Source organism: Cebidichthys violaceus, unplaced genomic scaffold (assembly GCF_023349555.1).
Source record: "Cebidichthys violaceus isolate CVI_PGR_0920_01 unplaced genomic scaffold, fCebVio1.0.p SCAF_200, whole genome shotgun sequence".
In the NCBI taxonomy this organism is placed as follows: domain Eukaryota; kingdom Metazoa; phylum Chordata; class Actinopteri; order Perciformes; family Stichaeidae; genus Cebidichthys; species Cebidichthys violaceus.
The window spans coordinates 83,593-102,407 of NW_027176374.1; the positions used below are offsets into that span (position 1 = coordinate 83,593).

The following is an 18,815-nucleotide window of genomic DNA, read 5'->3' on the forward strand; positions in this document are numbered from 1 at the left end:
AAGCGTCTTTTAGAGTCTGGGTCTGTTCTGCAGTTTTCACTGCCAGATGTTGAGAGGCAGCCAATAGTTCAGATGACTCATCTGCACCCAACCATTAAATCTTTGTTTTTCATTTCACTGTCTTGACTCAAAAGTGCTGACTCTCAAGGAGGAATGGTATTTCTTCAAAGCCAGTTAAACCGGGAAAACACAGGGACAGAGGGAAAGTACGAGACTATGAGTCAAAAGAAACTCTTTAGTCATTTTGACACAGAATCAACCCAGTTGCTGACTGGTGCTCATTCAAAAAAATAAAGCAATGAGCTCATTATGTTATGAAAGAATAAACAAATAATCAACACAATCCAATTCATTTAGCAGTCACTTTCAGTTGCTGTCCATTGGCTGGAAACATATTCTGATTTGCTTCCTGCAAGCATACAGTTGTCAAATATAGTACGGTACATCTGTGCAGGGAAGTAATGCAACTGCGCATAAAGAAATCCCTTACTCGGTAAATTATAATGGCGTTTTTTGGGCAATAAACCATTTCATCCACTAGGTGTCAGTGTATGACAGTAGAGAGCTCGGAGCACATGTTTCAGGCTTGGAGAGTCTTGCATGACTGTGTATGTTGTTTTTAGTCTTCTAATGGTGAATTGTTTCATAATAGAAATTATTTTTTTTTTTGGCAGGCTTGTCATAGTTGGAAAAGCAGACGTGTTACTAATAATATTAACAATGGCTCTGTTCCATTCAAGTGCCTCATTAAGCCATGACGGTGTGACAGTGAGCCGACACGCACAATATCAGGACCCTGCAACTGACAACTGACGGTTCACTCCCAGTAACGTTATTAGTTACAGCGCTTTTCCCACTGTCACATGTAATAATGTGTCCTGTGAAACATGCCTCATGTATATCAATGTGTATATATATTTTAATATTTGGAACAGAGCAGTTATAAACAGTATTAGCTCCACGTTTGCCTTTTCTGCTTTTGACAAGCCGATGTGTCATTCTGCCCCCCCCCCCCCCCCCCCATGGCCACACCAGCTGTCTTCGTTATTTGGTGAACAGCCATCAAAAGTTTGATCTTGCATTGAAGTTCATTCCTTTGAGCTCCTGGTCTGTGCAGGGACATCTGTTTTTTTAAAGACTGACGTAAGACTAAAGGCAACAAACTTCAAAACGCAGCTACACAGTGCTTTAACTAACAGTTGAGATAAAAAAAAAAAAAAACAAAGACATAAAACCTGAATAAACAAGTAGTAGAAGCTGGTAAAGTAAAATGATATATGAGTGATTAAAAACTAGACAGCCACTGTAAAAAGAAGACAAAAAGAGCCTTGTTGTAAAAGTAAGTTTTGAGGAGTGATAGCGGGTCAAAATGTGGTTTTAAGCTTACATATATTTGATAAGTCAAACTACTACACGGACTGGAGTTCTGGTCGGATCTCTGGGAGTAAAAAGAAGCTGCCATGTATACTCTTTAGTGTGCTTTGTGCCAAATGGTGAATGTGTGTATATATACGGGTAGGTGGCAGTGGACCAACTGCAAATATTTGCCCCGGGGTTTTTGTAACCCAGGCTGTCCTTTTTCACTTTCTCTGACTTTACAGAGCGCTCACCACCGCCACAGAATATATCATACAACCGATGTTACAGGCTGTGTAGTACTGTCCCTTAGCCAGTACACTGGTTCTGATGAGTACAATTTTGTTTCGTTTAAATATCGCTGCACAACTCTACTGTTGCTACTTCTGTTTGCTCTAGATCACCTGTGTTCATATGGCACTTATTTTTGATAGCAAATAACGGCGATTACGGAAAAAATAAAACTCGTGAATAAAAATCAATCTCAACGTCAGTTTCACTTTAGGAAAAACTTTTTTTTTAAAAGTGCATTATACCTATCTTTTAAAAACATCCCATGATAGAGAAAAAGACCCAGCTAGCTTCAGCTCTAGTGAAAGGCTATCGCTTAAAATGACGCCGGTGCCGGGTCAAAGCAGTGTGACGTGAAATGAATTACAACTGTCCAGTAGATTCAAATCATCTGATGCATTATATCGTTATTAGTCATTCACACACAAAGAGAAAAGGAGTACTCTTTGTGTCGGGAATGGTTTCCCTTGTGCTAAACCGTATGACTCTGATTTGTCTCAGCCAGCCAATAAGCGTCCACACTGTGCACATGACATTCACTATGATAATTGTAATTGAATGAGGCGGGACCGTGCACAACCCGAGGACATGCACGTGTGAAATTAAGAGTGTGCTCCTTTGCCTTTTAGTGCACGAGACACAGACCCTTCAAATGCCATCGATAACTTGATTTGAAGGCGCATCAGACGCAAGCAGCAGCATCTCGTCAAGATTACGAATGTGTCATTCCTAATGTGTCTTTGGTGCTAAAAGTCACTTTCCTTATGTGTTTTTCTTCACGGTGCGGTTGAGGGGATTTCAGTTCACCATGTGTTACCGATGAATGAGAGTCGTAAGTGGGGAACCTCAGAGGACGGGCTAAGAGGATTTTCCATCTTAACGTCTCACCAACTGTCACAAACAGTTGGCCACCTGGAGGTGATCCCTTTGAGAGGCTCACTTGTGTTTTTGGGTTTGTGTTCATGTGTGGGGGGGGGGGGGGGGGGGGTCCTTTCCACTGGCTAAACTATGCGATAAACCAAAAGAACAACGGAGAAGTCAACACATCCATGCTGTACATTGTGCACTGTATGTACATCCCACTAAAGGCATGAGTTCATACCTTACATAGCAGTGTGACTTGTGAAAAGGTGCTGCTGTAATTAAAAAAATTAAAAAATTAAAAAAACCCGCATACTTGCAGACCATAGGGTGTAAGCTGTTAAAACCAGTTAGTGTTTATGTAACACTGACATTTTAACTCAGCGGCGTCAAGGTACAAGTACGTGTTGTGTTAGCTTGTGGGTCTAACCTCGGCCTCCTGACTTTTTCGGGGCGGCGGCGTGGTTACACCACAACTTATTATCGCACACTCAGTTTTGCATAGCCCCCGTTTTACTCAGCAACAGATTGGAAACCGACGTTTTCGGTGAGAACAAAAAAACAAAACAAAAAAAACGCTCCTCTGTGCCAAATATTTCCAGAAATGCTATGTTTGCTGTATGCACCTGGTTTTAGTGGAGCCCGCTGAACACAAATCACAACAAACTCGCCTCAGTGATGATCTCGCTATTTGTGTTGTGAAAAAAAAAAAAAAAAAAAAAAATGTGCTGATCTCTTTGCGGAGCTCGTCTCTAGTCCTGTTCATTTTAATTCTGCAATCCTCTTTGTGAAAATGACGTGGTGCCACCGATAGAAAGCAGGATTAACCCATACATAGAGAGGGGAGCAAGACGTACAGAGCTTCATGGAGCACTCAGCCAGGACAGCAGCACTCACTCCATTCAACTTGGAGAGCAACGCTCGGGGCAATGGCCGCTTTATCCTACATGCATGCACAGCACAGGGCTCGTCTGTACTTTCCATTACCCTCTGCCCCCGTGACAGAAACTCTCCTCCAAGACTTCGAGGACATCAGCGCAACAGCCTCTCCACAACAACGGCCTGCTGCTGGCATCATTTCCACGGTGACACCCTCTCAGTGGGACAATCTCCTAGGTGACGCCCTCTATTGACACGCCTTCGAGGTGGCTGGTTGCCTTTTTGTAGGCAGGTGCAGCCTGTGCGGGAGCAGACGGAGGAGCCTGACACAGGTCTTTTTTTTTTTTTTTCGTTTGTTCGTGTTTTCTCTCTGTGGGAACACCTATGCAGCTCCGTATCTGGTCTGGAAGGCAGAGTAAAAGAGAGCAGACACTGGAATCCAGATAAGAATATTTAGCAACAACTTGGAGAGATTCCATGTGTTTTGAAAATTGTAATTTCATCCAAAACTTGGGTTATGAAGTGCATATGATAACCTGGTTTCAAGAGGTCTTCTGTTTTGACACAAATGTAGCCTTCAACCGTTGGATATTTTCTCACTGACTGCTCTGTTTAAAAGCAAGCAAGCTGCACAGCAAGGCTCAAAGGCCGCTGGATTCAGAGACTGACCTTGGACGGACGATGGAGGGGTACGGTTATGAGCACTTTGGTGCAGACGGAGCGAGGGGGAGCCGGGAGGTGGATTATCGGAGAATTGTAGGAGACACTCAGCCCCAACGCACCGACGTATCACCCGGGGAAGGCGAACATTATGTCAGGCAAACCTCACACGGCCACGGACATGAAACTGCAGCCCAGCGATACAGCGCCACACGCATCCAGGCCGGTCTAGGCCCAGAGAGGTGAGTTGCTGAGAAAATATATGGAGAATGAGCCACCTTCAGGCAGAACTCAAACAGTAACTAGGCTAAAACACATCTATTTTATTATTTACACTGAAGTAGCTATTTTTAATTGCAAATATTCCTGCTGCTGAATTAATTGCTACCAGGGAGAGTGAGAGTTCTGCAAAAACCTTCATAAAAATGTTTTTTTTTTTTATTCTGAATTTTACACTCCAGAGGATTAGTCTTGATTCTAAACAGATGCAAGTGAGACTAAAAGACAAGACTAGTAATTAAATAGAAGACTGCCACAACAAGTTCAACCCTCAATGCCAATATCCAAATTAAATGACAATGTGATGTCAGACCTCAGGCTTTACTTTCACTGTGCCTTCATAAGGCTGCACATGTAAATGAACTTCATGCCGTCGGGTCAGTTTACATGTCCACACACAGTCAGTTTGCAAATGGCCTTGAGGTCAAAACTCCTTGCTTCGGATGACACTTCATTTTTGAGTTGTTTGAAGGATGAGGACAGTTAGAATACTTTTGTCTTACGAGCAGATGCCATCACAACAACAACAACAACAAAAAAGCGGCTTCTCTTAAAATGTCAGGTGCTATTTTGAACGTGTGCCTTGTGCCCTTTGTGCACACGGACAATTCTGTGACGCAACATCAAGGCAGGAGTGAGCAGCATGCCGCGGGGAGGATAAACAAGGCTGAATCAACTGCTCAGAATAGCTACAGTGCATAAAGGAACCATTGACCCATATCTGCAATGACCCACATTTAATTTGACACAAACACAGAGTGAGAAACGGGTCCCCCTGAGTCACCTTGGCCGACCAATCTAGCAGCCCTCCCTTAAGATTAATATAGAACAAGAGAGGACTGTGTGGCATATATTAGGTTACAGGGAGGACCACATGGTTCTCCATTGGATTCAATGTCTGAAACGCGATCAGTGAAACGTCTCTGCAAGAAATGATCAATATACCGGAAATGAAAGCCACAACAAAAGTACTGATGTGACTGTAAATCAAAACTTTCTCCTTGGCGGCAGATATGAAAAAAAACCCTTATCGGACGTGAACCTCTGCTCCATGACTGCAGAACAGCTGATAAAAGATACTGACAATCATATAGAAAGCAAAAGTGATTTTCTGTCAGCATTTATGCCGCTGACCGCTCGATGACATGAGCAGCGTGCCGACATTTCTGTCAAGTAATGTGAATGTGTGTGCGGTTTGACATTCATTTTCTGTGTCCAACTCCAATCTCCTGTAAGCATACATTATTCTTAAAGGACTACTGGTCTATGTATAAACCTTTTACTCATTAGATTTCACATAAATGTATGAAATGAGCTTTTAAAAAAAAACAACGTGTTCTCATTCCCCACAGTGAGCCCACGTATTCATGATACAGCCCAAACTAGAACGGCTTTCTCTTACAGTGGCTGAACTTTCTGTTGTTTCCTTAAAACAAACAGCACACCGTTGAAAAGTTGGGATGCGCCATCTATGAGGCAGTTCCCCGTTATCTCTACTTTTGTACTGTGTGTACATATATGTGAAACGCTGTCCGCAGAAAAGAACACGACATCCTTAAAATGTGGTGACGTCTGGTTGCTGGCCCGATGACCCACATTGCATTATCAGTGGCTTGCAAACATAAGCTGCTTTTGCGCTGCACACCTTTAGTTTTAAAAAAAATGCACTAGCGTTAATGTATATATATATATATATATATATATATATATATATAAAAAGTTATTAAGGAAAAAAAGACAGTGAATTTTATCCACATCAAGAAGTTGTGTTCCTCTAAAAGCTGCTTCTCTGCACATCCCGCAATTGTCATCACGTGAACATTTCAGTGCACTTAATCCAGTTTAGATGATTTACATGTGACCAGGTTTCAGACAGTGCTGCTTTCATATTAGTGTTAACAAGTCATGCTCAAACACCGTTGACAATTATACCAAGAATACAAGAAATAGAACGATTGACTTTGTGAAAGAAGAACTAAAACTGCAAAATCACAATAAGGATAAGGATGTTTATTGGCATCGTAAAAAGATACAAGATACAAAAAAATGTATAAAAACATTAAAGACAAGACGTTGCTGATTTAAAACCAGACAAATATCTAAAAGATAAAACACAGGCCTCATTGGCTGAGGTAGAAGATGTAAATTAGCAATACAAAAATGTGAAAGTACTAAATTACAACTAAAAAGCCCTGCATTCAAAATGCTACTTCAACAGTATGTACTGTGATATATTAAAATATTGGGTGACTATTGTTTAACATGTAAGCAGCGTTTTAATAATCTCCACATGGTCTGGGAAGTTTAATACATTACAACAATGCATAATGTTTTAGAACAAAATCTTAAATGTGTAGTGGAGTAAAAAAAAAATAACAGCACATTCATTTTTTTTTTTTTTTTTTTTTTATGTAATGGAAGGATAAAGAAGCATTATGGAAGCAATCAAGCAAAGTACTTTAAAACGGCATCTAAGTAAATGTGCATAGTAACCTCTGCCATCTTTAACCAAAGCATTAAAACCACCAACGCTAAAATAGAGAGCAGAGAGTATCTTCACTCAGCGTGCCTAGAATGGCCCATAGGCATGAACAGGGACAGCTCTGATAAGCCGGTCTGCCAGCATGTTAGTAACGACAGTAAAACACTCCAGTTGAACACTGGTTAACACTGATTAACCCTTTTTTGTTTTGCTTCACCCGCCGCCACTGATTCCACAGCAGCAGCAGCAAAAAAAAAAAATATGCAGAGGGTTAAACACGCCTCTGTAAGGAGGAGAGGGGATGTGACGCTGCTCCCCACATAGCACCAACACGCACTGTCTGCAGCGACAGGCAATCCCTTCTTATTCACTTCACTGCTAACCAGCGCCTTTACATCTTGGAGCACCGATCGACCTTTTTTGTTGTTGTTTTTCATCGATTTTGTTTTTCGCGGTAGAAGGAAATACCGTGTCTTGTTGTCGTTTTTTAAAAGCCTGATTTCTGTAGCTTCACAGCTGGAAAGTTGCTTCCCTTTCGGTCAACGTGGGCATCAGCTCCAACAAGGTTAGCTAGCCGAACGTAACTCGGTGTGTAGGGGGGCATTATTGTGAGAGTGTACGCTAGTTTCAGAAGCAGCAAAGTCCGAACCGCTTTATTTTCATGTTGAACGTAAGGGTGGAAACGCGCGCTTTAAAGTCTCGGGAGCGTTTTCCTCATGTCAAGCCTAAAATAACCAGACTGCTAACGTTAATGCTAAATGCTAACGGCTGCTCCCACATGTCTGCAAGTAAAACCTAGTCTGGACTCGGCTCGTGTCTGCTCTGCCGAAAGTTCGGTTGCATGCACGTGAGTGGATTATTAACACGTGTGCATCCGTTTGTTTTTGTAGCACAAATGGGGTTGAAGTTTATCTACTTGTTTTTAAATGAGTAACATGTAGCGCACGGTGATCTGAACCCCACGACGACACAGTGACGGGTTACACCGTGTGTACTTTACACGAGGACTTACTTGCCTTTTTATAGTTAATTTGTCATTTAAATACCAGCTGGTTGAAGTAACGTTACCACCGGCGTCTCCAGCATTATTACATCAGTTGTGTTCACTAGCCTACGGTATGTGGCGCGAGGGCTATGTACACAGATAGCGTTATCTATGTAGCGTTAAGTAACACGAGTGTTTATTTCGTTGAACCTTACTGGTACTAATGCTAGTTAATGGACGTTAACTGAGAGTCCCTCACCTGTGCTCAGCATTTATGAAAATGTGATAGCACGCCCACGCGTTCTGTTAGACTGAACTCGACCTACACCTGAACGCAACACCAAACTCGCATCAAAACTCTGCCAAAATAGTTTTGTCTCTGTTATTTAATTAGCGTTATATTGGGTTAGAGAAATATGTCGGTTCCTCTTGTAATAACAAGAGCCTCTCTTTAATTCGGCATGCTTTGTGTCGGTTTACAATGATCTGTTTAACCCGGTATGGACTTTTGAAGTGGGAGGCTAGCATGGGGACTAGCATGGATACTATTGTAACGTGGAAGATGGAAGAGCAAGGATGTTGCGTTGCCACCTCACTGTATAAACAAGTAACCCTAGTGCATTTTTTTTTTTTTTTTAACTAAGGGTGTGCAGCGCAAAAACAGATGTTTGCAAGCTACTGATAATGCAATGTGGGTCATCGGGCCAGCAATCAGACGGCACCGTTCAAGTCGACACATTTTAAGGATGTCGTGTTCTTTTTGTGGACAGCGTTTCAATAGATATGCTGGTAGATAGTCCTCGCTATCGGTTCAGTTCAATGTTAGTGGGTCACCCGGCCATGTTTTGCTTCACACGCGCCCATGTGGGAGTTATTACACAGATGTCATGCGCCTCACCTCATGCGCACGAGTTATGTTTTGAAAATAGCAATATTAATGATTTAGAGACAGGAATTTGCTCGCCGCTAAATCACAGTATAATTATTTTGTTTTAACAGTGACGTATTTGTGACACACGGTGGGATCTAATGTTACACAACGTCCTGTTATGTATCCGCAGCAGTCATACAAAACAATGCATCAGCTAAACGTGTATTGTCCATTGCCAGATTATTATCGGCTTGTCTTTGCAAGCGGAGTGGTCGCAGTTTGCGCCCGCCGCGCATGCGCACTGACCAGCGGGTGGCTGGCAGGGGATGTTGATGTTGCTATGGTTATGTCTTCCCTGTGAGAAGGTCACTAAAGCTCTGCCTGCCAAGTGGATGTCTAGTGTTCTTGCAGAGCATCCTCTTTAGATGCACATCTTGACCTGAGGCTGCACAGTTGATTTGAAGTTGCTTCTCCTTGTCATTTGGCAGCATGGCGGATTACTTAATCAGCGGTGGTACGGGATACGTCCCCGAAGATGGACTCTCGGCTCAGCAGCTTTTCTCAGTTGGAGATGGCCTCACTTACAAGTAAGTTTCCCTGCATCACAAACTTTCTTTGAGACATTTCGGAAAAAATCTAAAAGTTATTCAAATTCATTCAAAGTAAGGTCTCCTTTATTTTAAAACCTCACCCGCGCGCAATGGTGGGTGACGTGTACGCAGCAGTGCTTTGTAATGGCCAACGCATTTTGAACCAGCAGATCTGACCAACAGTGCGTTGTCTCCGATGGTCATACGGCTGAAGAGCTATGCTCTAAAGGAGATGGGTTGACTTACAAGTGAGTAAAACAGTCATCTTCAAACTATTTTGAAACTGTGCTGTTAAAAAAACAACAACAAAAAAAACCTTTGTCTCTCCAAAAAGTGAATTCATAAAGGGGAAGCAAATGACAGTCCTTCCAAAGCAACTTTACTTTGACTGAAAAAAATAAATAAAAATAAATGGCGAAATCTCAATCTGGTGTCATGAAAGTGCATGAATGCAGACGCTAAAAGGAGGGCTTTCGTTGGAATGCTCAGTGTGATCTTGATCATGGGGATCAAATTTGCTTCCAGTGGACACAACTGCATGAATACCTTCAACTAACCATCAAAGGGCATGATCTGTCCTGTGAATGCACCATGCATGTCAGAGCAGCTCATGCCCTTTTTCTTTAAAAACACCGTTTCCCTTTTGATAAAAGCACTCATTTCTCACATCTTTCTTAACCTCACTCAGCTCTGGGATGCTTTCTGGTGATATTAACAAAACATGCTTTGTATTTGAACTCATCGTGCGTTTTGTCTGCAATTTTCTTTAATAATCCTTGAAATCACCCTTTTCATTTTCTTAATTCTAAATAAGCCGAAGGCATTGTGTGACTTTCCCCCAAATCCATCAGTGCTTTACCTCTTGAACTGGCACTAACAACCACTACAATCAATGCTTAAGATGCCCACTCAGCGTTCCCTGACCATTAGTCAATGTATAATTCTATATGATGTGTGTGTGTATGTATATATATATATATATATATGTATGTATATATATATATATATATATGTATATATATATATATATATGGTAGATAATTCTCCGTATGGCATAATTGTCTGCACAACAAAACCAGTTATCTACACTGATCATGCTGCTCCTGCTTTAGGGAATAATTGAATAGAAAACGTAAGCGTGTTAGAGCGTGTCAGAGCGTGTTAGAGCGTGTGATTGAACAACTGTAATGAAGTGCATCACGGCCAAAGGAAGGTTTGCGCACATGATGGCCCGAATTGACATCATGTGGGTTGCAGGAGGAGTTGGGGGTCCGATGGGGTTGGCTCTGATCACTTTTCCTGTAATCTCTGTGTCCTAAAAGTCCCCGATTACTTGACCAACACTTGGATTCAGTACCTGTGATGGGAGTCTTAAGACGACAATTACACAAGATGTTTGTTTTATTGTAGAGGAAACGGAAGTAAGCCACTCAGAGAAAGTGAAACACAGGAAGACAGAAACTTGAGAGGAATGTGTTCCTGCAGGATTTTGACCTTCTTTTTTTTTTTTTTTTTTTAAACTATGCGTGTGTTCTTTTAGTCAAAGCTACTTCTGAACTCCATTTTTTTTTTTCTGTCCACACTATTGGAATGGCCTAGAAAGTGACAGACGGCCGACTTTAAGGGTTCCTAGCTGTTAGCTCTCCATTATGGGGTTAAGGCGATGAACTGCAGTTTATACACGCAGACACTGTAAAAGGCATTTACAGAAGTTAAAGTGCCTCTTATGCGACAGGCTGGTTAAATACTGGGTCACTGCCGGTCCCATTCACACAAGACAACTTCAACTTAACCCTATAATTTAAACTATGCACTATAGACTACACAACTACATACGGTGGGCCTTGTGGACTCAAAAGTCTGTCCAGAATGTTCACCGATCACGCACTGTATCTTTTTAATGAGCTGTAAAATCTGTCCTCTTTTAAAGCCCTATGGGCAAGTTACTTGGAAAACCCGAGTCTTATTAAAACCATAATTGTAATCACCCAGCAGTTGATCGCCTCAGACGTTGGGCTGACATAACATCACATATTTATACCGGGCGCCGTGCTCTCAGCTGCTTTTGGGTGAGGTGTTTTTTTTTTTTTTTCTTCGATTTTGATGCCCAGGCTTCTGCACAAACGGTGGAAGATCAATTATGGCCTCCGGTTGTGCTTTTGAAATGCTCCCCGCTTAGCGTCAACGCATTTGTCTACATTTTAACATTCAAATGAGAGCCACAATACGGCCCCGCCCCGAGCCAGTGTTGTCTTTTTTTTTTTTTTTTTTTTTTTTTTACAATTCAAATCCAACACAATGAGCGCTGGCGCCCGAAGTCGGTAGGTGCAGCCTGTGAGCCGCAGCTGAGGTTTGTGGCTGCTGCTAAAATGCTAGCAGATGTGGACTTCCTGCTTGTCTCCACGCTGTGTGTGTGTGTGTGTGTGTGTGTGTGTGTGTGTGTGTGTGTGTGTGTGTGTGTGTGTGTGTGTGTGTGTGTGTGTGTGTGTGTGTGTGTGTGTGTGTGTGTGTGTGTGTAAACCAACGAACAAACAGGACTCCGCCCTCATAATGTCCCGTCTATTTCAGACCTTCCTTTTCTTCCACCCACCCTAACTTTCACTTTGGTCCCCCCCGTCCTCGTTGAGACTCTCGTTGCGACCGCTCCCACTGCTCCCCATCTACCTGTTTCTCATACCCGCGCTCTGTATTCCCCCGCCAAGCTTCCTCCGACGGCACACAAAGCGCCCCTTGTTCCTCCATCTTTCTGTCCGTTCCCTGCCCTGTTTTCACACCCAGCTGCAAAAAAGAAAAAAAGAAAAAAAAAATCACTCAGGGCTTCTGGTTGAAAAACAAAACACACCATTCCTGTGTCTCGCTGTCGCACTCCCACTCATCTCATTCTACCTGCTCGTCGTGTTTATACTGTCCAAGAGCTGAGTGAGATCAACAGTAGCTTTTTTTTACAGGACGCAGCGTGACCCAGCCACACTCGGTCACGACGCTCACTACCGTACCAAGTCATGTTCTGGGAACGTAAAAGAGAATCCAACAATAGGTGGCAGGCTTTAAAACTGTGGCGTTGTTCTAGTGGAAATTGGTATCCAGAAGGAAATGAGTAGAAAGAGATCAGGCTGATTAAACGTCTTAACAAATAGTGAATTTGAATGTTCTTTTAAAGCTAAATCAGTTAGTCTTTTACCTGTCTTACAGTTTTCTTCTGTCTTGTTCAATAGTACCAATTCACCCTGTGAGCTCCTCATAATGTAGGAATGTTTTAAACATGAACTCTTTTAGCTCTTGGTGTTTTCAAAGGATGCTTTAAACCAGCCATGCAAAAGTGGCACTGGACCCTGACTCTGCATTCTGCTTAATGTCTTCCAGTGACTTCCTGATATTACCGGGCTTCATCGACTTCACCTCGGACGAAGTGGTGAGTACACCCACGTTGTGAGGGGCGTGTGTGAGAATACGAAAAGGTCGCCGGTTGTTTTTCCGGAAGATTGTCGCAAGTATCCGTCACATCGGAGGAGAGGCTCTCCCAGGTATTTGGAAAGACGAGTCTAATCACTTCTTTGGGTTTCTTCCACACCGCTCCATGATAATTAATGTGGCAGTGTCACAAGACGGACCGTCCTTGGGCCGAGCCGCGTCCTGAACAACCGCCCCCCCACCCACCCAGACCTCAACCTCATTTCATAATGGCGGCTCTTACAAAAACAGTCTTGTTGTTGTCCATTTATAAACCGTCTGCATCATTTCTCCTCTTCCCCCTCCGCTGCCCTGCTATTTTTTGCCCGATGCGGTCACCCACCGGCTGCCGCCTCAACCGTGTGTTTACGTTCGTCGGCTCGGTTGCTCATCCGCGTCTCTCGGCGGATGACGGGCGAGTTAATCTCTGGGCTTCAGATGAAATCCCTCTCTCTTCTGCCCCCCCCCCCCCTCCCTCCCCCTCTTCACTTACAGAGAGCTCTCGCTGCTGTGCGAGATGCTTGTCTGCCTCGCCATGTTGTCATGGGCTGGCTGTCTCTACACAGTCGATGCCTTGCCCTATTTTTTTTTTTCACAGGATAGTGAGTCTATTCAAGCTCGAATAACTCCAATGCTCCCACCACATTTGGCCTCTGTTGAATGGACTCGTTCATATTCACACGGCGACTCAGAAATCTGTAAAAAATACTTCCGAGGTGTTGTGGGAAATTCTTTCGGCTTTGCGATGTTCTTGACCTGCTGTCCCGACGCTCGGCTGAATTTAGCAGGTCAGCGCGCAGCTGTGCTCCCTAAATGGAGACGTGGTGTTTGGTGATTTGTCCTGACTTGGCCGTGAACCTCTTGAGAAAAGCCTCCGTAGTTTATGTCTGGCTCCGATAAGGAGGGAAAGCTCGGACACCCACAGAACTCATTTGCTGGTTTCCCATGTGCAAAGAATGTCATTATTTTCACACGGATAACAATAGCGGGCGATGGCAGGCTGTGGGAATCGGTAAGATGTAAAAATGCGGAGATACGGTGGTGTGGCTCATTTTTCCAAACAGTCAGTTTTCTGTCCCTGAGAGGACGGACTCTTTTTGATGGACCAAGCATCTTATTGCTTTGTTTCACCGCTAAACACGTAATGACACACAATAACTAAAATGATGTACATTGTTATGTCAAAGGAGCTCTAACATGCACCATTTATTAAAAGAAAGGTGACCTCAAATGACTCCTTTTTTAGTGTCACGGAAACATATTTAAAGATATCAACGACGACAGTATATTGAATCTGCCGAGTTTAGTCTGCCCCTGGTGGTTCATGTGCAAACCTACAGAAACAAACTGTTCTGCATAACCCCTCTCTGTGTCTCTTAGGACCTGACGTCGGCGCTGACCAGGAAGATCACCCTGAAGACCCCCCTCATCTCCTCCCCCATGGACACGGTCACTGAGTCGGCTATGGCTATTGCTATGGCGGTAAGGCACTGCTTTGCCAAAACTGCTATTAAGAAAGAGCGCCGATTTTTTTCATTTATTGCCAAAATTTAATTCTGAATTTATCTTTTTTTTTTTTTTTTTTATAGCTTATGGGAGGCATTGGCATCATTCACCACAACTGCACACCAGAGTTCCAAGCCAATGAGGTCCGCAAGGTTAAGGTAAATAATGCTGATAAATTATTCTTCATATGTACAAATAACTATACTATGTTCTTTACTAAAGTATAAACCATAACCAACATCTCACATGAACCATATCCTGACCTCTTGTTATTTTGTGCTTTCCCTAAATAGGTTATGGTAATCACCTTCCATCTGTGTGTGTGTGTGTGTGTGTGTGTGTGTGTGTGTTTTTTGTATGTTTGTTTGTTTTTTTCTTGTATTTGCTTATTAACATGTACTTATTGTTGTGATGTTTTTCGCTGCTTTGCACAAATAAAGAGGGGAGAAAAAAAAAAAAAAAAACACTACTCGTAATAATAATAATAATAATAATAATTCCGTTTTGCTTTCTCTCTGTCTCCAGAGGTTCGAGCAGGGTTTCATCACAGACCCAGTGGTGATGAGTCCGCGCCACACAGTCGGGGATGTGTTTGAGGCCAAAGTAAGACACGGCTTCTCTGGTATTCCCGTCACAGAGACGGGCAAAATGGGCAGCAAGCTGGTGGGCATCGTCACCTCCCGAGACATTGACTTCCTGTCTGAGAAAGACCGCGGCAAACCTCTGGAGGAGGTGTGTGTGTGTGTGTTTTTAATGTTCATTTTTTAAGGAAACCGATTTTAGTTTGCAAATGTTTGCATTCCATCGCTCATTCGCGTGCGTCTTGCTTGTCGTCTTGAAGGCCATGACGAAGAGGGAGGAGCTGGTCGTGGCTCCAGCCGGTGTCACCCTAAAAGAAGCCAATGACATCCTGCAGCGCAGTAAAAAAGGTGAATCGCGTGCGACGAGCCGCTTTTTAGTCGGATTTCGGTCCCGCTCGTGCAGTTCAATAACTTTTTCTCCGCGACCAGGCAAGCTCCCCATCGTGAACAATAACGACGAGCTGGTGGCCATCATCGCCAGGACGGATCTGAAGAAGAACAGGGACTACCCGCTGGCCTCCAAAGACTCCCGCAAACAGCTGCTGTGCGGCGCCGCCATCGGCACCAGGGACGACGACAAATACAGACTGGACCTGTTGGTGCAGGCCGGAGTGGATGTCGTCGTACTGGTGGGTGATCCGATGGTTAAGGAGGCTTGGACCAAAGTTCGGTCATTGTTTGAGCAGAGGGTTAGAAATAATACGCCTGTATGATTCTCACACCGCATGCATTCGTTAGCCTGTGTTGTCTGTTAAGACTGCTGAGTCCCCGGGTCCATGTCGGTCTACTTAACTCATGAATGTTTTTTTTGTTTTTGTTTTTTTTTTTACATCTCCAGGACTCTTCACAAGGCAACTCGGTGTATCAAATCAACATGATAAATTATATTAAGCAGAAGCATCAAGAATTGCAAGTGGTGGGAGGAAACGGTGAGTTTGTCGCCTAATGGCTTTCATTTATTTATTTCTTGCCAGCTTTCTTATAATGCCAACAAAATCTAATAGTGTGCACACATTATTATTTATTTTTTTCAACCACTTTTCTTCTTCTTTTTTTCCCCGACAGTGGTCACAGCAGCTCAGGCCAAGAACCTGATCGACGCTGGTGTCGATGCTCTGAGAGTCGGCATGGGCTGCGGCTCCATCTGCATCACGCAGGAAGGTGCGCACCCTTCTTTTTGCTCAATGGCGCCTCCTGAACACGGTTACAGCGCGAGTACCGGAAACTCTACTTTATCTCAATTTCGTTAACACACAAAGGCGAAGATGAGAAGTCAGTCCTGAGCTGTAGCTCACCAGTACTAGCTGTACCCGTTCTTAAGAAAAAGCCATCCGTTGCTAACGGTAAAAAAAAAAAAAAAAAAAAAAAAAAAATATATATATATATATATATATATATATATATACCCTGAGACCCTCCTAGTTGTCATGGTGATCTGCCAAGGCCTCATTCTGGGTAACCATGGGGACCAGCCTCTCATGCTCAGACTGGGTCACGTTCGGAGGTGCTGCTTTTTATCGTATAAGTGGACTTCTATTTGTTCGCCAGGTCTGATCTGGCCTTGTTTGTTTGTTTGTTAACTGATCTGTTTCCATGGCGGTCAATGTTGGATATGTTTTTCTATCTTCTAGTCATGGCATGTGGAAGGCCCCAGGGGACCTCGGTGTACAAGGTAGCGGAGTACGCCAGGCGCTTCGGCGTGCCAGTCATCGCCGACGGCGGCATTCAGACCGTGGGCCATGTGGTGAAGGCTCTGTCTCTCGGAGCGTCGACCGGTGAGGCTTCAAAGATTGCGACGCCGGAGGAGCGACGCCGTTAGATCGGGTAATAAAAGACCGCTGACGATTCTCTCCCTCGTCTCCCACTCCAGTGATGATGGGCTCGTTGCTAGCGGCAACCACCGAGGCTCCAGGGGAGTACTTCTTCTCAGACGGAGTGCGGCTGAAAAAGTACCGCGGCATGGGCTCCCTGGACGCCATGGAGAAGAGCACCAGCAGCCAGAAACGCTATTTTAGGTACGTGGGAGGCTAAAGGCAGTGAAAAGCCAAATTCCAAGAGTTTAAATGCTGTGATTCCACTGGGGGAATATTTGATTTAATGTCTTTCCACAGTGAGGGCGACAATGTGAAGGTAGCCCAGGGTGTATCGGGCTCGGTCCAGGACAAGGGCTCCATCCACAAGTTTGCACCGTACCTGATCGCTGGTATCCAGCATGGCTGCCAGGACATCGGGGCGAAGAGTCTTTCTGTCCTCCGGTGAGTAGCGTGTGAGTCACTGGTTGTAAAGCAGATGTTTAACCTTTTTATGTGCATTATGTTTTACCAGCGTTCTATCTTCCGCAGTTCCATGATGTACTCTGGAGAGCTGAAGTTTGAAAAGAGGACCATGTCGGCGCAGGTGGAGGGAGGTGTTCATGGACTCCACTCGTAAGTACAAAAAAAAAAGAGAGGAGAAGACTTTATTCTGGGACAAGAAAGTCTTTACTTTGTCCTCCGTAGGGAGCATGCACACATAAACAACAAACGCCCTACTTTTGAAAAAGAAGTTGGGCTGAATGGTTGTGGTAGAAACAAAATGTGTGCTGTTACAGTGAGAGGAGGTTTCTGTCAGTCCAATGGGAACTCTAAACTGTGGTTTCTTTGACAATCCTAGAGGATTTCATCATTACGTTGCTAAGAAACTAAGTCTGCTAAGTCTGGCTCCAATTTTACTGTTCTTCCTGTTAGGCGTTGGCATTGGCGAACGCTCCAATGGAAAATAAACCTGCCTTTATAGTTGAGAGAAAGAAGAGACAGAGCAGCAAATCAGAAAGGACAAACGCTGCTTTCTCTCCTGTTGCTCCATTATCACTATTGGTACCCAGACTTTGTATCTGTGCGTTTTGTAGATTCCTGCCAAATGCATTCAGAAAACAAGTAACCAGTACATGCAAGTTACTGAAATAAAGTGAATCGCAGTGAGCGTACTTGTTGCAGCAATACTTTTAATTTACATTTGAGCGCTGATTTCTCTCACGATTTCTTTAAATTTTTTTTTATTTCTTTTTCTCTGCCTCCACAGTTACGAGAAGCGGCTTTACTGAGGTGGTGGTGATTGTGGTGGGGGGGGATGGAGTGCAGCTCATCGGTGCACGTCTAAACGGTGACCAAATGTTAAAATCGCCACTTCTGCTAAAATACGCACCACCCGCTATACCCTCTCTGCCCTCTCCTCCGTCGTGTCCACCGTCTCTCTCTCTCTCTCTCTCTCTCTCTCTCTCTCTCTCTCTCTCTCTCTCTCTCTCTCTCTCTCTCTCTCTCTCTCTCTCTCTCTCTCTCTCTCTCTCTCTCTCTCTCTCTCTCTCTCTCTCTCTCTCTCTCTCTCTCTCTCTCTCTCTCTCTCTCTCTCTCTCTCTCTCTCTCTCTCTCTCTCTCTCTCTCTGATCCCAGCCGGCTGCTCTCTGGGAGGATCGAGGCACAGTAGCGAAGTGAGAATCCTCAAAACCGACACCCGACTCTTCTCTGAACACCTGGGATTGTTTTGCGCTCAGCAAGCGGCGTTTTCGGAGTGACGCGCCTGCATCTCGAGTACGCAGCCGACCCCAATTTAGCGTGTGTGTGTGTGTGTGTGTGTGTGAGATGCACCAAGGGTAGGGTGTGCCTGGCTGAGTGATGGAGTTAAAAATGTGTCTTGGGACAACAAAAAGTGAAGGCGCACTGTGTGTCCTTGTTGATGTTGGAGGGTGTAAAACGGCCATGGTGCAGATCACATCAGCATCTTATCTGGCTTTTTTTTCTTTTTTTGGGGGGGGGGGGGGGGTTCCACGTTTACCAGCACGCCCCCCCCTCCCCCCTCGTCTGAAGCCTCTCACATCCCAGCTCTTAAACACACCAGTACGTACAGAAAAACAAGACAAAACACTTGTCTCTCTATGTGAAGCGTATCGGTGTTTCATGGCAATCTTCCTGTTGTTTTTTTTTTCTTTTTTTTCATTTTTAAGTCATTCAAGGTATAAGCTACTTAATGAACAGTAGCGGTTTATGTT

The 18,815-nt window shown here is 44.0% G+C and overlaps 1 protein-coding gene across 5 annotated transcripts; it reads left to right on the forward strand.

Annotated features, from left to right (window-relative positions):
- Positions 1-4,227: 4,227 nt before the first annotated feature.
- Positions 4,228-18,083, forward strand: LOC137877002 (inosine-5'-monophosphate dehydrogenase 1b). Of its 5 annotated transcripts, none has more exons than XM_068716681.1 (16): positions 4,228-4,289; positions 9,153-9,251; positions 9,425-9,502; positions 12,618-12,666; positions 14,085-14,186; positions 14,294-14,368; positions 14,736-14,942; positions 15,052-15,139; positions 15,221-15,420; positions 15,630-15,720; positions 15,857-15,952; positions 16,423-16,566; positions 16,662-16,806; positions 16,903-17,046; positions 17,134-17,217; positions 17,852-18,083. In XM_068716681.1, exons 2-16 carry the CDS (start codon positions 9,154-9,156, stop codon positions 17,871-17,873), a joined length of 1,623 nt encoding a protein of 540 aa, XP_068572782.1. In that variant the 5' UTR covers positions 4,228-4,289; position 9,153; the 3' UTR covers positions 17,874-18,083. The 5 variants fall into 5 exon arrangements, with proteins under 5 accessions (XP_068572782.1, XP_068572778.1, XP_068572779.1 ...); XM_068716678.1 differs by lacking the exon at positions 4,228-4,289 and adding an exon at positions 7,136-7,373 and having other exon boundaries at positions 9,422-9,502; XM_068716680.1 differs by lacking the exon at positions 4,228-4,289 and adding an exon at positions 7,136-7,373.
- Positions 18,084-18,815: the final 732 nt, after the last annotated feature.